The 26,604-nt window shown below is 43.2% G+C and overlaps 1 protein-coding gene across 1 annotated transcript in view; it reads right to left on the reverse strand.

Moving 5' to 3' along the window:
• Window positions 1–15,414: 15,414 nt before the first annotated feature.
• syt7a (synaptotagmin VIIa) overlaps window positions 15,415–26,604 on the reverse strand; it is a 28,894-nt gene continuing 17,704 nt past the window's right edge. The window contains exons 7-12 of the mRNA XM_041938663.1: window positions 21,944–22,046; window positions 19,602–19,869; window positions 18,203–18,372; window positions 17,716–17,830; window positions 16,878–17,077; window positions 15,415–16,070 (exon numbers count right to left, since the gene is read on the reverse strand). Coding sequence (XP_041794597.1) covers window positions 15,966–16,070; window positions 16,878–17,077; window positions 17,716–17,830; window positions 18,203–18,372; window positions 19,602–19,869; window positions 21,944–22,046 — 961 coding nt within the window. The 3' untranslated portion in view covers window positions 15,415–15,965. The remainder of the gene's footprint in view (window positions 16,071–16,877; window positions 17,078–17,715; window positions 17,831–18,202; window positions 18,373–19,601; window positions 19,870–21,943; window positions 22,047–26,604) is intronic.

Genomic DNA, 26,604 nt, shown 5'->3' on the forward strand with positions numbered 1-26,604 from the left:
CCTGCCTGGGTCTTAAACAGTTGTACAAACACCGGCCATTAGAATCTGAATCCTAATCAGCGTGATCAAAGTTGTCACTGCTAATGCTGAGACTTCCTAACTACGTCATTTAACATGTAAATTAATCGCCATGCACTCCCTTACCAGAAGAAGCCCTGTAAGAAGTATAGTAGAGTTTGGCTGCGTTGCTGGTCAGTCGTCCCCTGCTGCCTGTTGCCCCAGCAGTCGTCCTTCCCTGCTCAGCCATCTGTGACTGCTGTAATGGAAACCTTCACTGATGACAGTGATGGATTGCAAAAATCCTCTGGACACGTGCGCAGTGCTGTAACCACAAATAAAAGCAGCAAACAAGGTGTTACCCCTTTGTTTTTGGACAGTATCAGAACAGTACAGAACTCAAAGCTCTCTAAAAGGTGATTATAGAGTCTGTAGCAAATAACACAATAAGTGCTCCCTTTTTCACATGCTGTTTGAGTGAGGAGACAAGTTCAGAGTAACAGCAGGTCACTTACAGCTATCTTTATTTACACTGGTTATAATTTACCTGAGAAAAAGAAGTGTCTGCCACAGCAGAGGAAAGCTTCACTTACTCCCCAGACGTACCTGCAGCTCTAGGTTGTTCACCTCTCTGTCTTGTGGTGGTTTTGTAGGTAAACAGGTCTCTGTTGCTAGGAGATTGAGCACAAGGGCAGCAACATTACATCTGTAGAGTGAGTCCTGATTGAAAGGTTGGCTGCTTACAGTCAAATAAAGAATAGGCCTGAGAAGAGAAGAAGTATTAGATTTCAAGCCTAATCTTTATATCTCTAACACCTGTCATATGCAAGTTATTTGATCGTTTCAAAATAAGATTGCATCTTCTGGGTTATTTAATGTAGCAGCAGGAAATGCTGTAAGACTCTCACAAGTTTTTTGCATTTAAAGCCACATAAAAGTGGATATTGTTGCTGCAATACTTTTCATATGAGACAGCAATCTTGGAATGTGTATCTATTTGGACAACTACAAGCTGCATGATTCAACCGTTCATCAGCACTTTTAGCTTTATGTTTAAGCTTCTCTGCTCGCATGCTAGCCAGCTGCTCTCAAGGGCAGCAGTTGGGGTTCAGGTGTTGCAGCTGAGTCAGGTCGGTGGGGGTTGTGTCCTACTGTATCACAGCTGGCAGATGGTTATTGTGACAACTGATATACTCAAGATCAGCCTCATGCTAGTTCCTAATCTATATCAAGTCTATTTATTCCAAAAGACAAATGTTGATGTATTTTTTAGTAAATCATTATTTGTGTTTTTTAATTTAAACTTAAGTTTAAAGTTTAAACTAAAGTTGCTCGGCTCCATTATTACATGTGTCCTTTGGTACCTGCTGCAGTAACAGCTATAGTACCCCAGACCCATTATTTCACCACCTGCACCTAGTCCTCAAGAATGTGATGTATTATCATTTTTAATGTTATTGTTGTGATGATGATGATCATTATTATCATTATTATTATTACCTGAAGGCCTAATAATAGCTGCTTGACATGAGGAGTTAGATTTGTTGACATCAACATTGTTAAACATTTAAAAGGATCATATATCTGCTTACAGCTACATTACAGTGTGTTATATATAATTTATTAAATGTTAATATACAGGCTATAAATGTTAAAAAGGAGTAGTTCAAGTAAAGCATCCAAACTTTTTTTGTAATTGGGGTTGCTCGATCTGCAGGGCTCTCATAACAAAACATCCTCACTGGACTGGACCAGTTTCCCCGTGTGTCCACTGGATGGCAGTGCGATGCTACAGTGACTCTGACTTCAGTCTAGCCCAGAAAAGATATAAGGTTATGTAAAAAAAAAAAACATGATGGATGGCTTGAAATTTGCATGACATCTTGATAAAAATGTCCATCCCAGACAGAGAGTTATCATCCAGCGCTTTTAGCTGGGGAAAATGTCCGTACACCATCGATAAAGCTGCACACATATATCTACACACGCATCTCAGTTTAATCTGCAGGATATTCACCTCCTGGTGTATTTAGGACATCAGGAAAAACTGCCTGAGCTGGAAGCAGACATGAATACATGTTCTTAGTGATTAACCGCCAACAGGAGGATTTTTCTGCTAAAGTAACGATTTAAAACAGTTTGATCTCCATCTGGTGGATCCTTCACAGCCTCTGCTTTACAGCATAGATCCGACATGCACTTCAAACGTATAGCATGAAGCCTTCAAACACTGTCATTTTCCTCTCTGTCTCAGTATTAAGTGGGACTCTGAATAACAATAGAAAGTCTAAATGGGGTTTTTCCATGACAACCTGCTCACCCTGTGGATCACCAACAACAGTCACATCATTCCCACACATTTAATTCTCACTTCCCATTCCTCTGCTTTTCATCTCATTTCCTTGGACTCACACTGTATCTTCACCTCTGTCACATCACTTCTTCCTCCCTTTCTTCCCTCCATCTGTCCAACGCTGGCGGTCGGCAGAGCCTATCTTTACCAAGCTGTTGCTTGTGTTGCCGTTCCACAGTCTTTCTTGCTTGACATGCTGTCTTGCCAAGCCTGGAACTGTTCATTATCTTCTCCGAAAAATAACTACTGGAAACGCCTGCATCATTGAAACTGACAGTCTCATTTCCTGCTTCTTTTCTCTTAAACACAATGTGCACATTATTGGCATTTCTAATTATAAATTCACAGGGATCCATACAGCAGGAATAGGCCGCACGCCTATTTTCATTCCAGCCAAAGATTACGCCAGATGATTTCACTTGTTAGAGCAACTTCAGCCAGAGAGTCAGAGAGGAGGAACTGATCAGTGGATGCACCTGCTGTACTCTGAAATGAAAACCTGCAGACTCTCAGCCCTCTGCAATACAGTAAAGTGATTAATTCACATACATAAAATGACTGTGCTGTAGCCAGGTTCACTGATTCTTAATCAAAATCACAATAATATTGCAACAGTTTGCACTAGAGACAGCACTTAGAATACAGAGGGAGCTTAAAAGATGAAAAAAGGTGGGTGCAGTGGTTCTAAAAATAGATGGAGGTGATGCAAGCAAGGGTCTCCCGTCGAGATGATGCGCTTGGCTTGCCTGCAGCCGTCTGTTGTAGTTCAGGGAGGGACGAAACCTCGGCCCCTGTCTGCAGGAGCTCGGCTGGCTCAGTGCTCGTCTGCGTTTCCTGCCCAACTCTGCTTCCTGATACTCTGCTGCTCTGGGTTTCTCTGTCAGTTCAATAATATGTTTCTGTGTCTGCCATAGAATAGCATGGAATTAATATTTAGAGAGACATAAAGAGGCAGCTCAGGCGCTAAGACCCTTCTTTGTGTGTCAGGTCTCAGAGGTGCTCTCTCTGCTTCATCGCCTCACTGTTCTGAGTTTTATCTCCTTCCTGCTTTCCTTTTTGAGTTCTGTACTTAATAGGCAAATCTGGCACGGATGGTTTGGAGTAAATTGCATTGTCATCTTTTTTCCATTTCCAGTCAGCTTTGGTGCGTGTCATGCTAAGGAGGCAGACAGTGATGAGCAGGGTGGGGGGGTTCAGGCATAAAAAAGACATTTAAAGTCAACATGCATACATTTCCTGACATGTGCAAGACAGGCTATTCTGTAACTCGATGAGAAGCTGATTAAATAAAAAAATACAATCTAGCTCACTATCATGTTAATGTTGCAAGACTTGCCTTTGAATATTTATACAATTACTGTACACGTCTGATGGATTGAACCTGAAACACACACAGCTGTTGAGCTGAAATGCAGGATGTCAGAAATGAAGCAAACTGTCTGAACAATGCAGGAGCTAATTAATGAGACAGTCTGTCATCATCCTTTAAAAATGGGATGTAAGCTGTGCAACGCGTTTACCTTCATGCTGACTAATGTGCTGCTCAGAGTGGAACTGCAATATACATTTTTAATTGCTCTCAAAGACAAAAACAACCTTTGCAAATTGCCACCTCCATCAGCAAATGGTGGAACATGTTAAATTGGAACGGTGCCATTACGGTTTCTAATTATTTAAATTGCTACTTAATTGCACTATATGTGTATGTGTGTCCATGATACACCACGCAGTATATGGACACCAATGCTGATGTTGGGCTGTTATTCCCCTTTTGGGTGGCTACGCTACGAGCCTCACTTTCAATGAGGAATTAATGGGAAATTTAAAGGCTAGCATATCGAGCATCTTTAGGATGAAGTGGAACGTGGACCGTGAGCCTTATCAGCCGACATCAGCATGCTACTTCACTAATGCTTTTATGACTGAGTGGGAACAAGGTCCCACGTTCAAAAATCATGTGTTAAGCCTTTTCATAAGAGGAAATTAATAACTGACTATTCTGCTGATTATTCTCTCACTTAATTGCTTTATTGTTTGGCCAAGAAAATTTAATAACACCATGCATGCCCATCACAATTTTCCAAACAGCAAACTGACCTATTTAAATGATTTGTTACGATCAATAGTTATAACACCACAAATATTCAGTTTACTACTAAAGTGAACAAAGAAACCCAGCAAATATTCCCATGAGAAGCTTTTTGGCATTTTTGCTTTCTCAGGACTAACAGCCTGGAGCTGTGCTAGCAGCTCTGTGAGGCATGGCAGTCGTTTGTTTGTGAAATGCTAACATCAGCATGCTAACATTCTCACAATGACAACGCTGATGTGAAGCAGGGATAGCGTTCTCAGTTCTCAGTTTAGCATGCAAGTGTGCTAGCAATGCTAACACTTGCTAATTAGCACTAAAGTACAGTCTAAACTGATGGGAATGTCATTAGTTTTGCAAGTTAGGTCATAAACCAAAGCACTGGACCAATTACATTTTTGACAGGTGATGATAAATGACTAGTTATAGAACAACCAAGGTTATGTGAATTCACCCTTTAGTGACCTTGAATATCTATTGCTAATTTCATGGAAATCCATCAAATATCCGTCAAGATATTTCGGTCAGGAGTCATGTTAGGAGCCACTTACATCGCTAAAACAGACTTAAACCATTAACTGACAATGAAAATTGTTGTAGATTAATTTCCCGTTGGTCAACAAATCATTTTAGTTACAGCAGCATGCTGTAGGTGTCACATGCAATTGTAATGTACAGCTGTCCACATACTTTTGGCCATGTCTTGTGTCTCCAGTGTCAGTGGCGATCACTCTTGAAATTACTGCAAAAAGAATCATAGAAAGAAAGACCACTAAACTGCTGGACACAGGTGTAGTAAAAATGATTCTTTAATATGGAACAAAATCAGAGCTCAGCTCCATGGCTCCATCCACCCAACACACTCTGTAACACTGATGGGTGGAGGAGAACGAGAAAATCAACCAGTAAGATCACAGTCCGCTCGGCCAAAAAACAGGAGAGGCTAAAAAAACATGGAACGCAAAACCAAAGTGCTACCGGGTTTGGCCTCAAGACGCCCTCGCTCCCTTCCCTCCTGACCCAGGACGTGACCACACGGACAGGCCTCTCTGCCGCCTCCCAGGGCTCTCCCACCTCCTCCCCTGCCTCACCCCTCTCACCCCCTGGAGGTCAGTGGCTCCTCAAACCAGTCGTAGACCCTCTGACCTGTCCGAGCCAGGTGAGGTCAGCGTGGGGGGCGGGTTTGGAGGAGCAGAGAGGGCATGTGCGATGGTCTCTATGCCGAGTCTGCTGTCAGCTTGTGGTTCTCAGAGGGACGTGAACACAGACAAGACGTCTTGGTTATTATCATGGCTCCAGCTGTAATGTCTGCGGTTCAGTCTTTCTCCTGTTTTCACCTTCAGCCTACGCAAAATCTAATCATCTTTAAAATGTTGCTTACTTGAGATTCAGATGGAATGTTTGAAGTTTTTGAGGAAATGGGGCGAGACAGGAGGGAGAGGACGTCTGCAGAGGCCACCCAGTAAGAACCCGTTACTATCCTAATACAGGGACATCAACAGAAGTACTACACAGATATGTACAGAGCAACCAAGCAACACATCGGAATACTGAGTAATAAATCTGGTGTGGGAAAGGGAAGGTAATAATAGTCCACTACAAATGCACATATCCCACTACTTTTTTTTGTGTAGTTGGTCCAATCGTTAAGGCTATTCTCTTGCTCTTGCTACAAACGGGGCGGCCGAGGAGCCGCCACAACATAGATTTGAGTCACAGGTCTGTGCTTGACATCTGAATATGGCTGCTTTGTGTTTCTGCGTGCCAAGCTAGCAGCTGCCCTTCTTCTCAAAGACTGTACACAGAGGAGGCTAGAAGTCCAATGCTGTGAAAAGCAAAAAAAAAAAAAAAAAAAAAAAAAACAGGGATGAGGTGCGTGGATCTGCTCTTTTTTTAGTGTTAAATCGTTCTCTGGTCCACAGAGCTCTGAGGGGAAAAACAAGGTGCTCGAAAGCAATGTGGAGGGTGACTGATGAGAGCTGCTAATGGACAAAGAATCACAGATAGATGAGGAAGCATGGATTACTGGGAAATTAGACTCTGGTGGTGTATGCATTACCAGCTGAATGGGAGAGTAAATGAACAATCGGGCAGAGGAAGTGGAAATCTATACTTGGTGGAGGATTAAAATGAATCGTTGTAATGAAGAAGCAGAGTGGACATGAGGAGACAGAGAGAGAGAGACAGAGAGACAGACAGAGAGAGAGAGAGAGAGGGAGAGAGAGACAGAGAGAGAGAGAGACAGGGAGAGAGAGACAGAGAGAGAGAGGGCATCTGCCAGCTTCAGCGGACACAGTCATCCTGCATCTTAACATACACTGCATCACATGACAAACTACATCAGAGATAGGGGAGGGAGGGGGGAGGCACTGCACAGAGAGCACTAGCACTACCATGGACGGACACACACCTAACACACACACACGCACACACACACTACTGCACAGGGTCCCAGTCTGCGTTCCACTGCACTCTCCTGGCTGCCAGAACCTCGCTGTGTCTTGTCAAGAAAAAATAAAACAACAAACGAACCCATTAACAAACGAACGGACGAAAAGAAGAACAACACACACTTTGGATCCCACTGGCAATAATAAAAAAATAAACCAGAAACGAAACCTAGATTATATAAAAAGAGCCAGTGGCACCAGGTTTTACAGAAAGCATTTTCTCGATGACTGGCTTTTGAACAGCTCTACGCTTTTTCTTTTAGTCTACCAAGTATATACTATTAACCTTACCAGGCAGCTAAAATCTATACAGTACTGTCATTTTTCATATATTTATAGATATTTATACACTATACAAAGTTGGCAAAAATACATAAATAAATACATTAAATTAGATTGTACATATCACAATTGTGTGTTTTAAGTTAGAGCACTCTTTGTTGAAGAGGTGGGCCATGGCAAGTTGAGAAAGGAGGAGAAGAAACAGGAGTGCTACCCTCGACATCCCTTAAAGCAAAGGAGTCGCCGTCAGACTCGGCGAGCAAGATTTCAGTGTATGGCGTTAGATCAATTGAGTGTATTGCTTATTACCTACCTGATTAAAATGTCCACGTTATGGCAGGAGTTAGAGGCTGCTCTAACCGAATCACAAAGTCTATTTACAAGCAGCGAGGAAAGGAAAATACACAGACTCTGAAGGATCTGGGTTTAGGGAAAAAAGTCAGAATTTATTTTCAGCGCATCGATAAACGGCAGATTGTGTGTGTGTGTGTGTGTGTGTATGTGTGTGTGTGTGTTCCAGCTCCCAGTGGGACTCTCTCCAAAGGATGGTATTACAAATGCAGGCAGGACTGTATCCACTGTCCTTCCTGCAGCTGCTGCTGGGAGTATCTGCTGTACCATATCATGTCTGTGGCGGAGACAGTCCTAAAACTAATATGGCACTGATAAGCTCCATTCCTGTACTTTGCACACAGACGCAGCCAGACACATGCTCAGGCTGTGGCATATTGAAAACAGGGACATGGGTTCACAGGCACCTGCAGAGAAACTAACTGGACTACAGGCCTGTGCATTTTTTATTTTTTGGATTCAGCAGTGGGCTGAATATATGTCTGCTGAGAAGGCACAGGGCACATTTTGGACATTTGGAAAGGTCAAGTTTATTCTCCCTTCCTTATTCCGACTCCGTCTGCCATAGGCTGCTTGTACTTTGCGCTAATCCTGGGGTTTTCTTGCTGGAGTTTCAGAGTTCTTCCAAATTTCTGACTAGGCAGGAGACAGGCATATTATGTGGCGAATTCACGGCAGTCAGTTGTGCTTAAGCATGAGTCTAACCCCAAATAAAGAGGCTGAATCACAAGCATGCTAATTATCTTTACAGGGTCAGACAGATGATGCACATCCTTCCACTTGGAATCCACTCCCTCCTCCATACATGCCCGTCCTCATGTATGGCCTCCAGCAGAGCAATAATGACTCCAAATTCAATGAGGAAGGCATCATCAGTGTCAGTACAGGGCCAATCCCGTCTAACACAATGGTATTACAGTAAATCCCCAAGCCCATAAGCAGACAGGGTGAGATTTGATGCCAAGCGACCGGGGCAGACTGGCTCCACAGGGAGGTGAACGGTCCTCTCACACAGCCAAGAAGCACTCTGTTCATGTTTGTAATAAAAATACAAAAGATGTTTTATGGCATAATTAACACAGGCTACAATTTGTGCCACACATCGCTCAGTGTGTTTCCTGGAGGTGTAGGGGGGTAAAAGGTATGCGGCAGTGTTGCTACAGTGGACCTGGGATGTGTTGGGTATCACTCCTTCCCTTTGTTTCTCTTGCCCCGACCTCACAACACCTCCAACAAAAATACAGCGGACATCAAAAGCCCTTATTCAAGAAGGGCAGGTATAATCAGCTTCAGCATCATCAACATCACCACTGTTATTCATGAATATCATTGTTTTCTTCATCATTTCAAGTGACAAATGAAAACTTGGCGTACAACAAATGTTAATTTTCACCAACGATATTTACATAAAGTTTTCAAAAACAGAAGGATTTTCTTATCACGTTTTTGTAAAGAAATAAACCCAACACAAGAACACCAAGCACGCACATACGTACACACTGACCAACAGTCATGTGAACAGAAAGATAAAAGATATTATTACTCATTATTGTTTTTCATATTCATTTTGTTACCATTCAAATAATGCTTACTTGAACCCTGATTGGGAGAAGTCACATTGGTTTTCACCAGATGCTTAAAACAATTGAAGGGGTGAGTTAGGGGAGGCGAGGTCTGTCTGCGCAGGGCGAGACTCACACACAGGCTGACTGGACAAATGACAAAGGTGACCAAGAAGACTTGCGGGCTGACTCAGCCGTCATAATATGATTCAGCAGAATAAAACATCAGCTGCAGTCCCTCCAGGACGAGCTTACTACAGCCTGATTTTAATCCACACACACACACACGCACACCTAAAGTTCTCCAAGACATAAAGCAAAATGTGCCCTTAATTCAATATTGCACAAACCGCAGGAAAGCAGGCACCTTTCCAACAGTGTGAGTCATTGACGCTCATCTTAAGAAAGCCATATCCATCAAGGAAAACTTGTGTCGCAGAGTAAGGAAGGGGCTGCGAGTATGACAAGGACAAACAATATCATCAGGCTGGGAAGAATATCTCGCTAATCCCTTGGCAAACAGGTGTGACCCCTTCAGCCAATAAAGCTTTTGAGTTATTTAGAAAGCAAACACAGAAGGGAAGGCTGCCGGTGACAATGATAAATTTGGGGGGACACGCCCATGAATAAACACCTTAGAGACGATGAAAGTCCAGGATCTCCTGCTTCTGTATACGCAGCTGGACAGACTCGTAACATCCAAGATGGCAGCTGTCTGCAGGTTTTTGAGCTAAATGCTAATGTCATGATGCTAACATGCTGATGTTTAGCACGTATCATGTTTATTAATTACTCTGTATTTACGACATGACGAACTGTATTTACCCTCCACCATTTGTGTCTGAATTCTGAGTGTTTGCATTTATCCACTACTCTTTTGCTAACAATGCCACAGTGCAATACTCTGCATCTTCTAACAACAACACATGTTTGTGACAAGCCAAAGTCACTGAGTGAACCACTGACTGTTTGTTATATAAGGAGCAGTGAATGCAGGAATGAATTTGGACATTAGTTCAGAGTATTAGCATGCTAACATTTGCTAAACCTAACAGCCTGTAGCTCAGGCTGATGGGAATGTCAGAAGTTTTTGCAGGTAGGAAGTTTTCTGCTTTCCCAAGGTCATTACAATTCATCCTCTAGAAGACACGAACGTCTGTACAAAAATTCACATCTATCCAGTCGAGACATTTCACTAAAAGCCAACAATGTCACTGAGGCGCTAGAGGAGAAGTCTGGGGATCACAAACGTTATTAAACCTCATCCTCAGGAGAACATGAACGTCTCAGTTTCAGTCTGGACCAAATGACAGACTGACCTCCTTTGAGCCACGATGCTGGTAGGTAGGTAGGTAGGTAGGTAGGTAGGTATACTTTATTTATCCCATGCTGGGAAATTGCAGTGGTGTGACTGTTCTTAATGTTAAAGAAAAGAGAAGCATTCAAATACCCTGCATACTGATCACTAACGACAAAAACTAACTACAGAACACATCAAACACAGCTTTGATGGGTAGATACATATATAATCTGTTTCTTTTACTTAGTGGATTTATATATAGGGATGTATTGTTTTTAATGTAACCTGATTTTACTGTATATCTAAATCATCCATGCAATGTTTTCTTTCTGGAAAGAGAACCACAATGGAAATCAGATATCCTTTAACTTTATTTTGTTATTCTTGACATCTCCAATGAATTTGTCTTAGTGTATGACCTGTCAAACACAATATTTTTGGTTTGTCAAATAAAATCAAAATCAAATCAAAATACACATGGTAAGATTTTTTTATTCGGATAACTCAAAAGTCACTTTCAAGAGACAGTGTTGGCTGCGTCTGTCGTCTTGAACTAAACCTTTTTAATCAAACAGTAATTATCCACACCTGCACCGACCAGTTGGCTTTGCCAGGGAATGAAGCACTGATGAAAGACAGAGCTGAGGCCGAACACAGGGAAAGCAGCTACACTGAGTGGAGTTAGTCTGCAAAAAGTCTTGACTGGGAGCATCTGCAACACCGCAGTGCTATATTCATATAAGTTCAGGATAGTTGAAGGTCATTGCTGGCAGTGCTTGCGCCAACAGAATGCAATACGTTTTAGAGATGTGAGACAGGTGGCAGTGTAATAAAACTGGGATTTGGAAATTGCTTCCTCCTTTATACTGCTTGGCTCTGAGCTTACCATCCATTTTAATGGTGCTGCTGTTTGACTGCCGGCGATGACAGAACATAATGTTTGGTGCTCCTGGTTATTTTACGATGTTTGCAACTGTCTGGATACTCTGTGACGAATTATAAGCCACTGTGTTGTGGTTCCTAAAGTAAATAATTTAAATTTAGTGCAATACTACAATCATATTTGAGTCCCTTTTTCCTGCCATTTTTAGAGGTAATAGTTAAGTTTGTGACCTTGAGCATGTAAAGTCTCTTAGTCTCTTTTAATTTAGATTAATTAAGGTAAATGCTAGCTGAATTTATCTCTGCATAGAGCTCATAAGTAGCCAATTCTTCCTTTAACACTGATGCTCTGTTTAGGGGCCAGGGCCCTATTTAACAGCTAAAAAAAACATACTCTACTGAACATTGTTTAATCAGCTCAATACTTTCTGACTTATCCTGAATTACTAATAATCATGACTTTGGACTAATATGTTTCAGAATCACTTGTGTTCAGCTTCTCAGCATCACTATGGCATGGAGGATAATGTACTGTATATTTCTTTGTTTTTGTTTTTCAGCCAAACAAAATTGATACATTATGTTTTATGTATAGCCAATATTACATATAAAACATAAAATATTTCAAAGGAAAGGCTGACCAGTTTAATATTTAACTACTTGTACATAATAGGTTTTGTTAAGGCCAAAGAAAAGGAAAAGATTCAAAACTGCAACTGACCAACACAACCAATCACAGTTCAAGTTGATATGGTGGTTGATAAGCAACATTATAATTCATTTGGACTTCTGTTTCTGGTCACCTGATGAGTGTAAGTCCACTATTCTCTTTGGCCTTTCAGCTCTGTTTTGGTCTCCACCAACCCCTGAAGAAATTATCAGTCTATTTAGCTGTTAAATGCTCCATTTAAAAAAAATCAATTAGCTGCTTTCAGATTTTTTGCAATTGTTATTATTCTTACATGCACAGCAGTAGGTTCCAAACAACAAGGATGTAAAGCCAATGCCAACCAAACACAATGGCTACTAAAATTACGAACACAAACACACATTAGGAACACGTTTTCTAGCATTTCACTGCACATTTAGCTCAGGTTACCTCCGGCCTTTGCCTAAAGGTTGTGTCACTGGCTAATCATTTGATGACATATTTAAGTAACTTTCAAAAGTAGAAAATATCGTGCATTGGATTTAACTTTAAGAAGTAGCCTGTATTCAAAAGCACTGAGTGCTTTAAGATCTAAAAGCCTAACCCTGTAGCCCTCCGGCCTCCTCGGTCTACCGTCGAGGATCAGCTGCATCACTCTGTGCCTCATGTTGCTAAAAATAAAGCCACATTCCCCAGTTTACAGGGTCACTGATGACTAAGCTTTGTAAACCCGTGTAGCCCAGCAATTTATCACTCCTTGAGCAACATGTAGTCTTGGTGAAAGGAACTGGAAGAGGTATTGTGTTGACTCATCACCTGCACATTCAAGCCACGTTTCGGCGGGGATCGCCTCCTGATTATTTTCCTCATTTTGACTGACGAGCGTTTATCCCTGTCCGTCGACTTCGTGCTTACTAACGAGAGTGCTCCATGTTTTTGTATTCTTCTTAGCGAGCATTACCTCTGCAAACAGTGACTCCCACTGGTCCAAGGAAGCAGATATTGCTCCTTTCTGACCACCTAATGGGAGTGTAATGTGCTGTGACACTGCAGGCAGTGGCTGTCAAAACAGTGGGCCCTGTTCCACGGCTGGCCAATTGTTCTGAAGGGTGCTGGACTGGATCAGTGCATCACAGCAGCCAGCACCGAGTCTCACACGAAGCACACTGCCCAGAACACACTCGCAGCATGCAGTGTGCAGCCCAGACCGGCTTACAGAAACGCTAGACGAGGACAAACCTGGTGCAGATTAGGCTACAATTAAATAATCTTTCAGCCTTTCCCGCGGTGATCAGGTTATTGTCATCTTAAACCAAAACATGAACAAAAGCATGAGATACTATCAAATTACTGCACGATAAGAGAAAATAAAATCCACAATAAGGCCCACAGCATGTTAAGCATGGGTTTTAAGGGGCCAGAGTTAGTAGGAACTAAAAATGCTGCATTAACAGAAGAGAGACTTCAACCACACAACAAACAAGTGATCATATTTGCTTGCTAAGTCCGTCTAACTGGAGCGATATTTAAAAGGTGGATCCTCATTCAGAAGCAGCTCCAGTAAAACAAACTCTGAGTAGCTGACGGGATTATGCTTCACAGGACTTTATGAATGTAAAAACACAGACAGACAGGCAGGCAGGCAGGCAGGCAGGTACAGTAGAGAGTACACTGAGAAAGAGTCTGTGTGAGCAACTCTTAATGGCTGGCAGTATTCACGTTGCTGCTTTATGACTGTTTTATTTACGCTGGAGAAATCTCGAGCTGAGCTGAATGTGCCTGACAAGCGGGGCGGCTACCAGTACACTCTGTGGTGCTCTCAAGCACTCAGGGAAGAGATAATGTCTAATCTGCCTCTACAATATCTCACAGTGGCAGATCAGGCCATCATCTAATATCACGCCCACTGTCTGCGATACACCATCGTTCATTCTGTGAACGACAACAAAAACTCCACCTTGTTATCTTCTCTGTCTTTGAGCGCCAAAGCCAAAATGCACATCTCAGTGTTTCCAGATATGCTGAACATGCTCGCTATTGATCAACACGCTGTGTGATAGCGCTGTTGTGTTGGCCGGCCTCCATGTGACGAGCAGACGAGTCTGATCTCTCCATTCACGCCTGACATTTCAGACACGAGCAGCCTGCCACCAGGAGCCTGGTAGCTGACACACACACACACACAGGGAAATGAGGGGAAAAGAGGAACAAGAAGAGGAGGATGAGAGCCCTGCATCCATCCTCCGTGTCCTCCACTTCATCTCCAAACCCTGAAATCACAGAGCAGACGTCTCCTCTCCCCAGCTGCTGCTCACCCCTTCAGATACTCCTCCCTTAATTTTCACCAGTACTATAATCATCATCAAAACTATCATCATCATTATTATTGTTATTACATTTTCAAAAAGTGCAGATAGAACTTCCCCGTGCCCTCGTTCAGAAGGCAGGGCAGTAAAGGAGGATGGGGAAACAATGGCAGTAAGAAGAGCAAGAAGAGCGCAAGATGAGAAAGAGAAAAGAGAAGAAGATTTCTGCCGAGTCTGAATCTTGTTGCTCCTGTGAACACACACACACGCACGCACACGCACACACACACACACACACACACACACACACACACACACACACAGCAACAGGCACACATTATAACGCAGCACACCATACAGTCCAAGCTGGTGGGGCTGGACCCCCATCAGCACAGAACAAGAGCACAGGGCAGCACAGAGAATTCATAGCATCAATAAACAGACAGAAGTGTGCACATACAGCCGAATGCATGTGCACAAACAGCACAAACTCTGCCTTTTGCTTCTGTTTTCATCTTAACATTGGAAGAAGATTTTCAATTGGTTTCCTCAGTTGGTGATGCTGTGAAAAATGACATCATCGTATCGCAGGGGATTTGTTTGGGGGTTTTTTTCGCTCTCTCTTTTCATCTTCTTTTTTCTCTCTCCATGTCAGGGCTTTTTGTCTGGAAAAGTCAGGAGCGATCCATTTCACAAGTTTATCATGTTCCCGCTTTCCCAGCTTCGCAAAGTTCAGTTTGTTTATGTATTTTTTTTAACCTCTATTTTTGTTGGAGCTACAGCACAGCACCCACAGCACACAGACGACAAGGGGGGGGGGGCGGGGGAGGGTCCAGAAAGTGGCGTTGGTTCACTAATATTGTGCCAGAGGGAGAGAAAGGAAAAAATAAGGAAAAAAAGAGGTAAAAAAAGGAGCATAGAGAAGAAAAAGAAGGGGGAGAGAAGAGACAGCAGTATCAACAATTCCATCTTGAGTTCAGCTGGTTTCATCACAAACCGAGTATTGATTGCTTTCGACAACTTCTGCTGAAAATTAAACCACTTTTGAGTATAGGGAGGGGGGAGTGATATGGGGAGGGGATATAATACACCAGAGACAGAAGACAGGGACGACGGGACAGATGAAGAGACAGGAGAGATGTGACAGCAGACAGGCTATGGATAACACACTGTATACTAGTCATGTGTATAGGGGGAGTTCTGCCAATCTATACGCCTAATATATTTATATGTACATGTACATACAGTACATACTGTATAGCATTGTGTACCTGGAATAGTCATACAATAGGATTATATGAGATTAGATCGTTACTTAAGATTCTCTGTGATCCCACGGGACTGGCACCTTAAATGGGTCAGGGGCTGCAGTGCAGTTCAGAACCAAGGGGTCGACAAAGAAACTGAACATCAGACCTCCACAGGCAAAGTGCATAAGGACAGACAGACATACAGACAGTCAGAAACAGGGGGACCATTGGCAAAGTGGGCAGACACAGAAATTAAGACACGGCTGTATGAAGAGGAGGGGACAGAAGAAGAGCGAGGGGTCAGAGAGGAGCGGAGATTTTGAAAGAAAAGAGAAAAGAGTTTAAAGGTTTAAGAGAGCAGATGGCTAATTGTACCCGTGTTTCGCAGCCTGGCAGCAAGTCAGTCTTGTGCATAAGGACGGGAGTGGGAGCAGGGGAGGGAGGAGGGGGGACAGGAGACGGGAAGGGGCCATGGAGGGAGCTGGGCGGTGCGATCAGGCCTTGAGAGCGTGCCACTGGGCCACGTTAGTACGCGGCCGAGCGAGCATGTCTTTCCAGTGCTTCACCTCCGCTGGTCCACTCTTCCACGAAAGGTAGATCTGAGAGAGGAGAAGAGCAGGGGCGGTAATGTAGACTAAAATAATCTATAATAATAATATACAATAATCCTTTTCATACTTGAAATATGTATCATTGCTGACCCTAATCAATGAAGCCCATTTCTCAGCTGGGAGCAGCACCTCCCCTGAGACTCCGCTAGTTGCCTGGCAACTGCTCCCGGCCAAGAAATAGTCCGACACATAACTTCCCGTAAAACAGCGAATTCATAATTTGTCGTTTTCACACTTTGGTTTTCGCCTGGTTCATCAAACAAGACATGATGTGTTAATTAGTGAGGCTGAGAGGTGCTGGTAGGTATCCTTTGGTGCCTTTGGACAGAGCCAGGCTAGCTGTTTCCCCCTGCTTTTAGTCTTTATGCTAACTTTAGCTAACTCTCTGATAGCCGTCTATTGAATAGCCAGACATGAGAGTGGTATCGATCATCTCATCTAACACTTCACCAAAAAGCAAAGCGTACTGTTTAGCACCATGACTTAAAACTAACATCCTATTCAGTTTTGCTAACTAATAAAAATGTTGTTTGTTGGCCCCTGAACAGCTAATCAAACTTTGAAGCTAATGTTGCTCCCAGACCGTTTGTCCTGCTGGTGTATAAATAATGTATGTGTATAATTCAGTGATTAATTTTTGTAGTGTGTTCCCCGGTGTGGTTGACCGACCTCTGTGACTTTCCCGGCTCATGACACCAACATGTTAAATTGCCATCACATTGATGTAACAAGGAGTTGAGGGGGCTAATATGTTGCAAATCAAGGGAAACCACACAAAGAGAAGTGAAGTGATACCTTGCCGATAACGTCGTTGCGGCTGAGCCTGTCCTTGTCCATGACGGTGATGATGATGGTGGTCTCCCTCAGCACATGGGCGGGCACGTCGAAGGGGAAGGACTCGTTGAAGACGGGGTTCAGACAGCGCTTCATTGTCACTGTCTTCTTCTTCTCTACGCGCTTGTCCTTGTGCATCAGCCACACCTTCACGTATGGATCTGCAACGTGGACACGGAGCACAGCGGTTTACATGGGAGCGAGGATGAAGATGCCCATGCAAGGTGATTTTTGGGGTCAGGTTTGCAATTACCCTCCTACTTGTTAAAGTCAGCGAAGGCAGCAGGGAAGCGGATACCTAGTTTGAGCTCAAGGTCAACTTATCCCCCGAGCAAGGAAACATACAAATGAGGAAGTATTTATGGAAATAGGGCCTGGGATTTGTACTACCAATTCTGGAGCATTATCATATTCTGTAATACTAACAGACACAGCTCCTACTACTGCAGGAAGCAGAAATTTTACAAAGGAGACCTGATACTTTTGAAAAAACGAGCACCAGACTGAGCTGACACAGATTTGGCTGGGAGGCTGAAGATCCTCATAGATACACAGACAGAGAGAGAACAGAGAAGAGAGGGAGGGCAAGGGAGAGATGCTTGATGTAATGTCACCTTGCTGCCAAGGCTATCTACAGTGCGACCCAGCTTGGGAGCCAGACGGCCACCGTCCTCTGCACGGACAGGTCATGAGTTTGGTGACGGAGCCACAGAGCTTCCAATGTCACGAGAAGGGCTTTAGACTGGCGAGCGAGGGTTAGAAAGAGGAACGACTAAACAAACAAGGAGGGATCCTTTACCTGAGGTGCCCCCGATATCCATGGCTTTGAGATTGCGTGCTTTGATGATGTTCACAGTGATGGTGTTGGCAGTGGGATTATAGCAGAGAGACACCAGCAGGTCTCCTCGTCTCCCCTGAGGAACACACACACACACACACACACACACACACACACACACACACACACACACACACACACACAGTATGAATCACCCAGTCTAATATCTCGTTTCATCAGGGAATATCAAACTCCAGATTACTCACTAGCTTGTTGTGTTATCTTACATCACTGCCCTTTCTGTTCTAACCCCATGTGCCAAACACAGACGGTCCAGACTGGCTGAGCCGAGCCCGTCGCTCACCCTAAAATTATGTCCATCAAGCTCAAATGCTGCAAGCAGTCAACAAATGGCATCACACTTGTTTTGATAAAACAGTTACAACATCTGAATGAAAGCGCCTGACTCGTCATCATTCGGCCAGATGGCCATCCCTGCGTCTCTTACACTGCCATCACTGCAGGGCTTGAGCTCCTTCCAGAAGGTCTTTATCTGGCCCAGTTCCACCTTGTTAAGGGGGATTGACACCTCTCCAATGGGGTCATTCCTGCTGAAGCGGTCGTAGTCCAACACCTGAAGGTATAGAGTGCGCTCTCTCACTTTCTCATACGGGAAGCCTAAAACAGACAGAGGAACAGATTTACTGAGGGGAGAGCTGAGTTGCAGAGAGTGGAAAACATATTCTTGACAGTAGTGAGAGGGCAGAGTAATCTGCGCCCAGCTAGCAGGGATGAATTTGACAAAGGCCAAAGTGCATTTTAAAAACTGCAGGACCGGCCAGCACTCTCTCTAATGACTGAGAGGGATCATTATGCTCTAGTCACAAAGAAGTATCTCATTTATTTTTCAAGAGCACTGGCCATTGTTCTAATTTTGGAAAGGGTCTGAGCCTTATGAACATTATTTTGGCTGTTTTACCATTGCACTGTCATCCAAGCACAATGGTCATAATGAAAGTAATTCAGATCATATAGTGCTGAGACATTTTACTGATCTCTGCACGGCTGCTGCGAAACATCTGCAGTTTGCACCTCCCAAGAATATGATTAATATTGATGTATTATTTGTTATTTATTATTTTGTTTAACAAAACCTGTCGTTGGTTTTGGAGCTGGAGGTTTCATCAAAGCAAAAATTTTGTTCTAATTTCACACCTTGTTTGTGAATTTTCACACACCTCCCACAATTCTCTTTTTGAGTTGAGAAATGGCTCTTTGTCATTACCATAAACGCTCTACCGGAGCAATGGTACAACTTGGATGAGTAGGTGGAGAGTTAAATGAGAAGATTCATATCTCTTTGTTAAATATCATATAAATATAATAAAGCTGGTTTATCTTAGCTTGACATAAAGAGCCGGGAGAAGCAGTTAGCCTGGGCCACTTTGGTTTGTGCACAGATCAAACAAACAATGGGTTCATTTGTGAGTTTTAGAGGTGTTTTTATGCCTTTGGACAGAACCAGACTTGCTGTTTCCCCGTGTTGCCAAGCAAAGCAGCTCCTGCATGTAGCTTCACATTTAGCATTGAGATATTAGCAGAATTGATCTTCTCATCAAACCCTCAGCAAGGAAGCTAGTATGTGACTTTCCCAAAATGTCTTACTGTTGGTTTAAAGAGGATTTGAAGAGATGCCAAGGCCTAATAATGAAAACAATTCCCCCAAAAAAGGGAGCAAAGCTGACAGAGCAAATAGGCCCTGAAAACTTATTTTCTCAATCAACTTCTTATAATGAGAAATGTGGTCTTATATGAAGAAGTTTGGACAGTTCTGTTATTTATAGAGAGATTTCTGTTTAATAATGCAGCAATTCTTTGATAAGAAGCTGAACTGAAATAACACAGACCTTCAAAGAGGAAGGTTTCGTTCCAGTGGGGGTTGAGGTTCTTCCTCTTGACCTTGGTCTCCAGTTTGTGCTTCTTGTCCGGCAGCAGGTAGATTTTGACGAAGGGGTCGGAGGTACCGGAGAAGTCCTTGGCCGGGAGCTCCTGGCCCCTGAGCACTTTGACGGTGAGGGTCGTGTTCTGGAAGCTGTAGCCTATGCTGAACTGGATCCGGCCCAGCTTCTCGCTTATAGGCCCTTCACCGTCATCATCCTCCGAACCCGGAGACAGCTGCGGGGACCACAAATGCAGTCAAATAAATATAAACACATGCAGCAGCAGCAGCAGCGGCAGCCACTCACATGAAAAGTTCAGTCCAAGGGCACACACTTCCTCTGACACAATCACGTGCACACAGACCGTGACAGAGAGAAGCTGTGAGGGGAGGAGATTTTAGGGCTGCGTTTCTATCGCGGCGTACTCAAGCAGCTGCTCAAAGGCAGAGATTGGTCTGACATTAAGAAGACTGAGAGAGTTTTATTTCCTTTCTAATGTTCTTAAGAGGCAGGAGGTGCTCAGATGGAAGATAGAGGAGCTTTAGACCACACATTCTCTCTCACAGCCACTCTGACTGCTTTATCACTGCTGTGCTCTAAAAGGCCGCTATCTGATAGACAGCAGTGGACAGAGAGAGGGACAGAGTGGGCGAGAGACAAACAGAAAGAGTAGGAGAGAGGGAGTATTGCGTGAGGGGCCTGGAGAGAACAGAAGCACAGCTCAAGGTTGGCATTCTGCTCTTGTCTTTATGGTCGCTTCTTTTCTCCCTGTGGCTCCACCTTCTGCCTCTGTCCTTTTATTGTTTTCTCTCTCTAACAATAGCATGGATTGGAACGAAGCGCTTGAGGACTTTGAGGGAGGTGAGCCAGCCAGCACTTCATAAGACTCCGCTCTCACTTTTAAAGAGGCTGGCCTGGTTGTCTGGTTTGCATGCAAACACTCTCTCGCAGCACTATACCTGAAACTGTTGATTTCAGTGCTTTAGGCCAGAGCTTCAATTTCAAAGTGACAAAGACTCACTCACTCGCTCAGAATCTGTCAATATGGGTTTTAGGACTGACAGGCAGAGCATGTGTGAAATATTCCAAGTCTAATTTATCAAACAGTGTGAGTCACCTTGGATGGCTTGTCTCGCTTGATTGCCACTGTGGGAACTGCCTGTGTGTGTTTTTTTTCCTATTATGGCTCCCTTATTACCATCTGCAGCTTTAAATCAACCTGTGCATGGAGGATGACTCTGCACACTGGTCCTACTTGGTGACTAAGAATTACCTTATGCAGTATGTGGCCAAAAGTATGTGGACAGACCCATGTGATCACTGAATTTTTCATTCCAAAACCGTGGGCATCAATATGATTCCTCCAGTCTTATGGTTTCAGGCTTGGTTGGCCTGCTCGGAGGGTTTTGCTTCCACAACAGCGTTAATGATGTCAGGCAGTGATTCTGGCTGATAAAGCCTGGCTCACAGTTGGTGTTCTGATTCATCACCAAAGGTGTTGGCTGGGGTTGAGGTCGGGACTCTGTGCAGGCTAGCCAAGTTCCTCCACACCAAAGTGAAAAGAGTCATCTCAAGGTCAGTTTCTGTTCTAAAGTCTGAGAAAACAATCACTCTGAGACTAACAACTTTAAAACAGAAAGCCTGCTTTGTAAACTGGAGGAATGGGATACTTACAAATACTTACAATGCATGTAGGATCCAGTGTTTTTGGATCTTGACCCATACTAGAGTGCCCAGGAAATAAATCCCAGGAAAAATCCAAAAACTAATGATAAATTAATCCTACTAACAATTGTCTGTGCAACCAAAGCCTGATATATCTTATTCCTCTGTGCCAGAGAGTTCCATTGTCGTCCACAAACTATTACATTTACACATAAATGAGCCATATCATCCTCATGTTCCTTCAGCAGAACATCGGAACTGTAGTTTGTTTTCAGTCAATCCCACGTACATCGTACATACATGACAAGCTTGCATGTATTCATCCACATCTAAAAATAGTCCCAAATTTGTCATTTAGTCCGAGTTTGAGTATCATTACAAAGATCTACAATGTTTTAATAAGTTCTTCTAAAGACTCTCATCTTCAGTAGGAATCAATGGTGCCACAGAAAGGGTGGGGGAGAGACAGGCTATCACATTGTTGGTTTTTGGATATCCTGTCAATAAAATAATACAAAATAACACAACTTGTCCTTTAATTGGAACTAAGGCTATAGGGGGGTCCATTAGCAGTGCAGCATACATCGAGATTCATCGGGATAGATACCAGTGTGATGGATGTGTGGTGGGATCGCGGGTCTTACCATCACCATGTCTCCAGTGAGAGAGTTGGCCAGGTCGGTCACGGAGGAGTGGCCATCAGCATCCGGGGGTTGGCCCTTGGGGCTGTTAGCTGGCTTGTTGCCCCTGTAAGCAAAAACACAGGTTGACCCAGAGGGAAAGCGGCGACGACAACATGCTGAGAAGCTAACTCATCTCCAGAAAGAGAGAATGTCTGAGCACACAGGGAGTCCAACCTCCAACTGTTTGGCGCTTGAAAACCGTCTATCTGAAACGACCAATTGAGTCCAAGTTTGCTTTAGATAGATGTCACTTCAAAGTGGATTGTGCTTTCTCTAGCTATCGTGAGCAAAGCCAAATAAAATCTGCCAAAGATTCCACAGATTAACGGTGGGCGCTAGAACTGAGGACATTTGATGTGGTGAGTTGTGTTTGATGACACTTGGAGTCTGAGATGACTATGCATATGTCCAGTGTGGCAAACATCCATATCTCTAACAAGAAAGTTACCTCCAACAAGTAAACAAACACATTTTCAGACAGAACACAAGACAGAACCTCTATATGTAAATTGATAGAAACCAATTAATTATCTCCAATTCCCATAGAGTTTATGATCAACGTTTGTTCCCTCTAAAGACAATAACGAGACACACATGTATAATGACATGTATAGCAACATGACATCACTATATATACAATAGACAGACATGTATAGCAACATGAAGACAACCAGACGTTTAACAGGACAGATGTTGAACAGTTTTGTTAAGTGTTCGTGTGTTTAAATCTCTCAGTTATTAAGAATCTGCATCAACAACACAAAATATGTATAAAAACATAAAAGAGAGAGCAGAGATCTCCCATGGCAGAGCAGGTACAAATGTTAATAGATATTAAGTTTAATTCCTTCACACGAGGATTGTTGAAAACATAATGTTAAAGTGGGACAAACATTCTGGGAGAAAAACCTCTATGTTCATACATCATGAAAACAAGAAGAATCACAAAGTGTAAAGACAAAAAAAACAGCAAAAGAAGACAAAGAAATTAAAAAAGAGAATAAATATTATGAGATTAAAGAAAGAATGAGAAAAGATAGAACAAGAAAGAGCTAAATGCTAAAGTCCTGGCCAATGTAATGTGACACATTGGACACACAGCACTCCATAGATGACTGGTCAAGGCACATGGAGCGGCTGAACACTGAAACACTGTTAGGCAATAAACAAACAGTAAATCGAGAAGAAAAACAAGAACTGAAACACTGAGAAATAGAAAAGAAATGAGCAGATGCAGAGAGGATGCTGAAGTTGCAGACACACTTACAGACACTGGACACAAATCATAAAGACTGTAGATAAGATAGAAGGTTCAACAAGGAATGTAAGAAATAGAAAAGCAAGCTGAAAATTATTCATCTGTATAAGAAGAGATAGCAAGTATTAATAGCATGAACAGTGAGGTTACGGAAACCAAAACCAAACAGAGAGTGAGATTGTTACAAACACCAGCACATTAGAGAGAAAAACAGAGCTGCAAGAAAAGATAGGGAATGAAGGAAGGAAAGCCTGGAAACACAAGAGAGGCTTAGTTTGGTCAGTCTGATAAGTATCAAAGAATAAGAGACAAAAAATAAAGAGCTATGCACACACAATATCTATAACAGGAGACAAAGGGGCGAACATGCTAAGGGGAGAAAAAGAGCACAAAGAAGAAAAGAAAAAGACAATAAATACAATTGATCACCCGGAAGAAGAGAGCAAGAACCATTGTTCTTTACGAGGAGAGCTCAAAATAAAGGATAGATGAGATATAGTATGAAAGAGAAATAAGGCGTAGGTATACCATACAAAAATATATAATATCATTAAAAACACAAAAAGGGACGAATAGTAAGAACATAGGAGATGCACATTTAGAGTGTCACAAAGGAGGGCATAGAAATGAAGTAATAACTATCAATTATTGAAGTTATCTTTAAATCTAACCTGATTTTCCAACCATTAAGCAACACTCTAAAAGTGTGGACTGGGGACACAGGGGCCAAAGCACAAACTGGCATTGGCTACATGTGCATATATAATATATGCAAGTAGTTGTCACTCAGAGAGTGAAGGCAATGCCTTGGACAGGCAGAAAACAAGGAGCCCATAGAAAGTCTGTCTGTCTGGCCAGCATTCTCTGTCGAGCTTTTCACTCAGAGAACGTATGTTTCATGGGTCTTTTTTTGTTTGTTTGTTTGTTTGTTTGTTTGTTTTTGTTGTAGGTGTTGTTGGGCGCACTAAACTGCAAATTTGGATGAGAATTGATGTTGAATGCAATAATGTGTACATTTTTGCAGAAGACAAGGACAGAACCGGGGGAAAATGTACTGACAAATAGACAGACAGAAAAAGCAAGCAAACAAGACAAGCAAACAGACAATCACTTCAACCAGCAAAGGAACCAGAGCGAGACGGGGGGGAAGGAGGGATGTTAACCATTTCGAGAAGGGAAGGGAATATTCATCAATTGGTGTTAGTTGTATTAGTTGCCAAGGGAGGTAATTGCATTTTCAGGGGTCTGTTCATTATTTATTTTCGAAACTGCAGGCAATGAGTTTGAGAGGAGAGGAAAAGGCGGGGTAAAACATTTACTCAAGATCTGAGGGTCTGCTCAAAAGAGCTCTAAAGCAAGGAGACTTAGGGCTTGAAGTAAAGCAAGGCACCTCCCTCCTCCTCCACCTCCCAAGTATCGATGGGGGAGTGAACGTCTTCAATTATTCATTCTCCTTCATGCTTCATTCAGGGGTTCAGTGCATTCTCAGGTAAGAGCTAGTGCAGCCAGGGGAATGGCCTTTCTACCAGCCCTGCTCTGCAACACCTGAGGTGGTCCTCTGCTCCAGTGCTGCCTCCGGGCTGTTTAAACAATGCGGCTGCAGAAAACGAGATACTTCCTCCGCATCAGCACAGTATGTCGTGAATTGAAAATGAAAGACTGCTTTCGGTTTATTTAATTTCTAAAAAAGCAATGCTGATTGCGGCAGATGGTAATCCTACAACTGCTACATTTCGGTGCCAATGCTGTTTCTGTCTGACCCCTTTGGGGGGGGCGGGGGTTGATGTGGAAATTGATGCTTTAAAGCCTGCAGTTGACTACAGTGTCCAGTGGGAGGCAGAGTGGACTCAAGTTCAGATCAGATTCTCCCACAGCTAAGGCACAGAAAGTGGGCTGTTGGCATAGCAACGGCTCTAGAAACACAGACCATACATATGGGGGTTTGGGGTGTGTGTGACAAGAGGTTGTTGGGAGTGGGCGCAAGGGAAGGGTGTGTTTAGAGGGGTGCAGCAAACAGGCAAACACACTGAGAACAAAGAGATAAGGTATAGGATATATGACAGGTACGGGTGAGAGCCTCGCAGACACACACATTCACATGAACAGACATATGGAGGCAGGCGGGGCCACTTTGGGTTTCACCGTCCTGTGATACTATCCTGTTTTGTTACCTGACCGAGGGCCAGCAGCTCGAAGAGAGGGGGAGGGGGGGAAAGACACTCCACTTCTAGGCTGGAGAGAGACGCGAGAAAGAAAGCCCAACCCAGCCCCTCTTTTTTTTTCTTTTTTTTTCTCCCCACCCCTCTGCAAACATGTCACACTCAAACAAACACCCTCGCCTGAGACCATGAAGTGATGTATTTCAATGTCTATGCTCAATTTCGTAGCTGCCCACTAGAGCTATCATTCTTCAGGGGCCACAGCATACTTCCCAGGATCATACACAGTCAAATCCACAGCAGTGAAGCATGGCGCTGCTTACATAACTCATCATCCACATGAAACACATGTACATTCACACTAGAGTCAGCCAGTCATCCCGGCTGCTCTGCTTCTCAGGCTACGACCAAACATTCTGCTGCCACGTATAAATATGGATGCTTTCGCCGTTAACTAATTACTTCCTGCATGTTGGAACTGGAAATGTGTCTAAAATAGCATCATTTACTGAAATCCCATTTCAGGAAGAGGCAACAAGGGAGGTGCTAAATGCTGCCTTCTGTGTATCTGCTCCTTTCACTGAACTCCAAATGCAAATAGAAACCAGCAAGACAATTCAGTGGGTGCCAAATGTTGATCTTTATACTGTTTTATGTCTATTTAAATTTTATTAGAAGCCCTATTTAAGGTGTTTTTTTTAACTCCACTGCAGTTAACTTTGGTGGCAGCAAAGCACTGCAAACCAGAACCACAGACGAGCTGAGTGTCTACTCTATCTACAGCATAGCAGTTGAGCCCCACCTCCCTTTATGGCCTCCCAATGCTCTCTGCAATTTAGCTTTCACGTCTCCGAGCTCAATTAAAATAACTAACCTATCATTCCAGGGAATATCAGCAACACGAAATCATCAAAACATTTTCAAAGTCCATTAAAACTCAAACACGAGTCTACCAAATGTTTTGAATCCCCATTAAATCCAGAGATTGTCTCTGAGGTGGAGGCTGCTGCAGATGTGCCACCTGTTCTGAGGCAGGACACAGGGGTCCCAGGTTAATGCTCCAAATAGCTTGTCTCCCTAACCGCCATCCATCTATCCGTATGTACGAGATGAGCATGTGTGCCAGCATGTACCTGCTGGCTAGAGTGCTGCCTTCAGCCCTGCATAACGCATGGATGTGCAGAGTACAATAAGTACCCTCTCCT

Source organism: Chelmon rostratus, chromosome 6 (genome assembly GCF_017976325.1).
Source record: "Chelmon rostratus isolate fCheRos1 chromosome 6, fCheRos1.pri, whole genome shotgun sequence".
Classification (NCBI taxonomy): domain Eukaryota; kingdom Metazoa; phylum Chordata; class Actinopteri; order Chaetodontiformes; family Chaetodontidae; genus Chelmon; species Chelmon rostratus.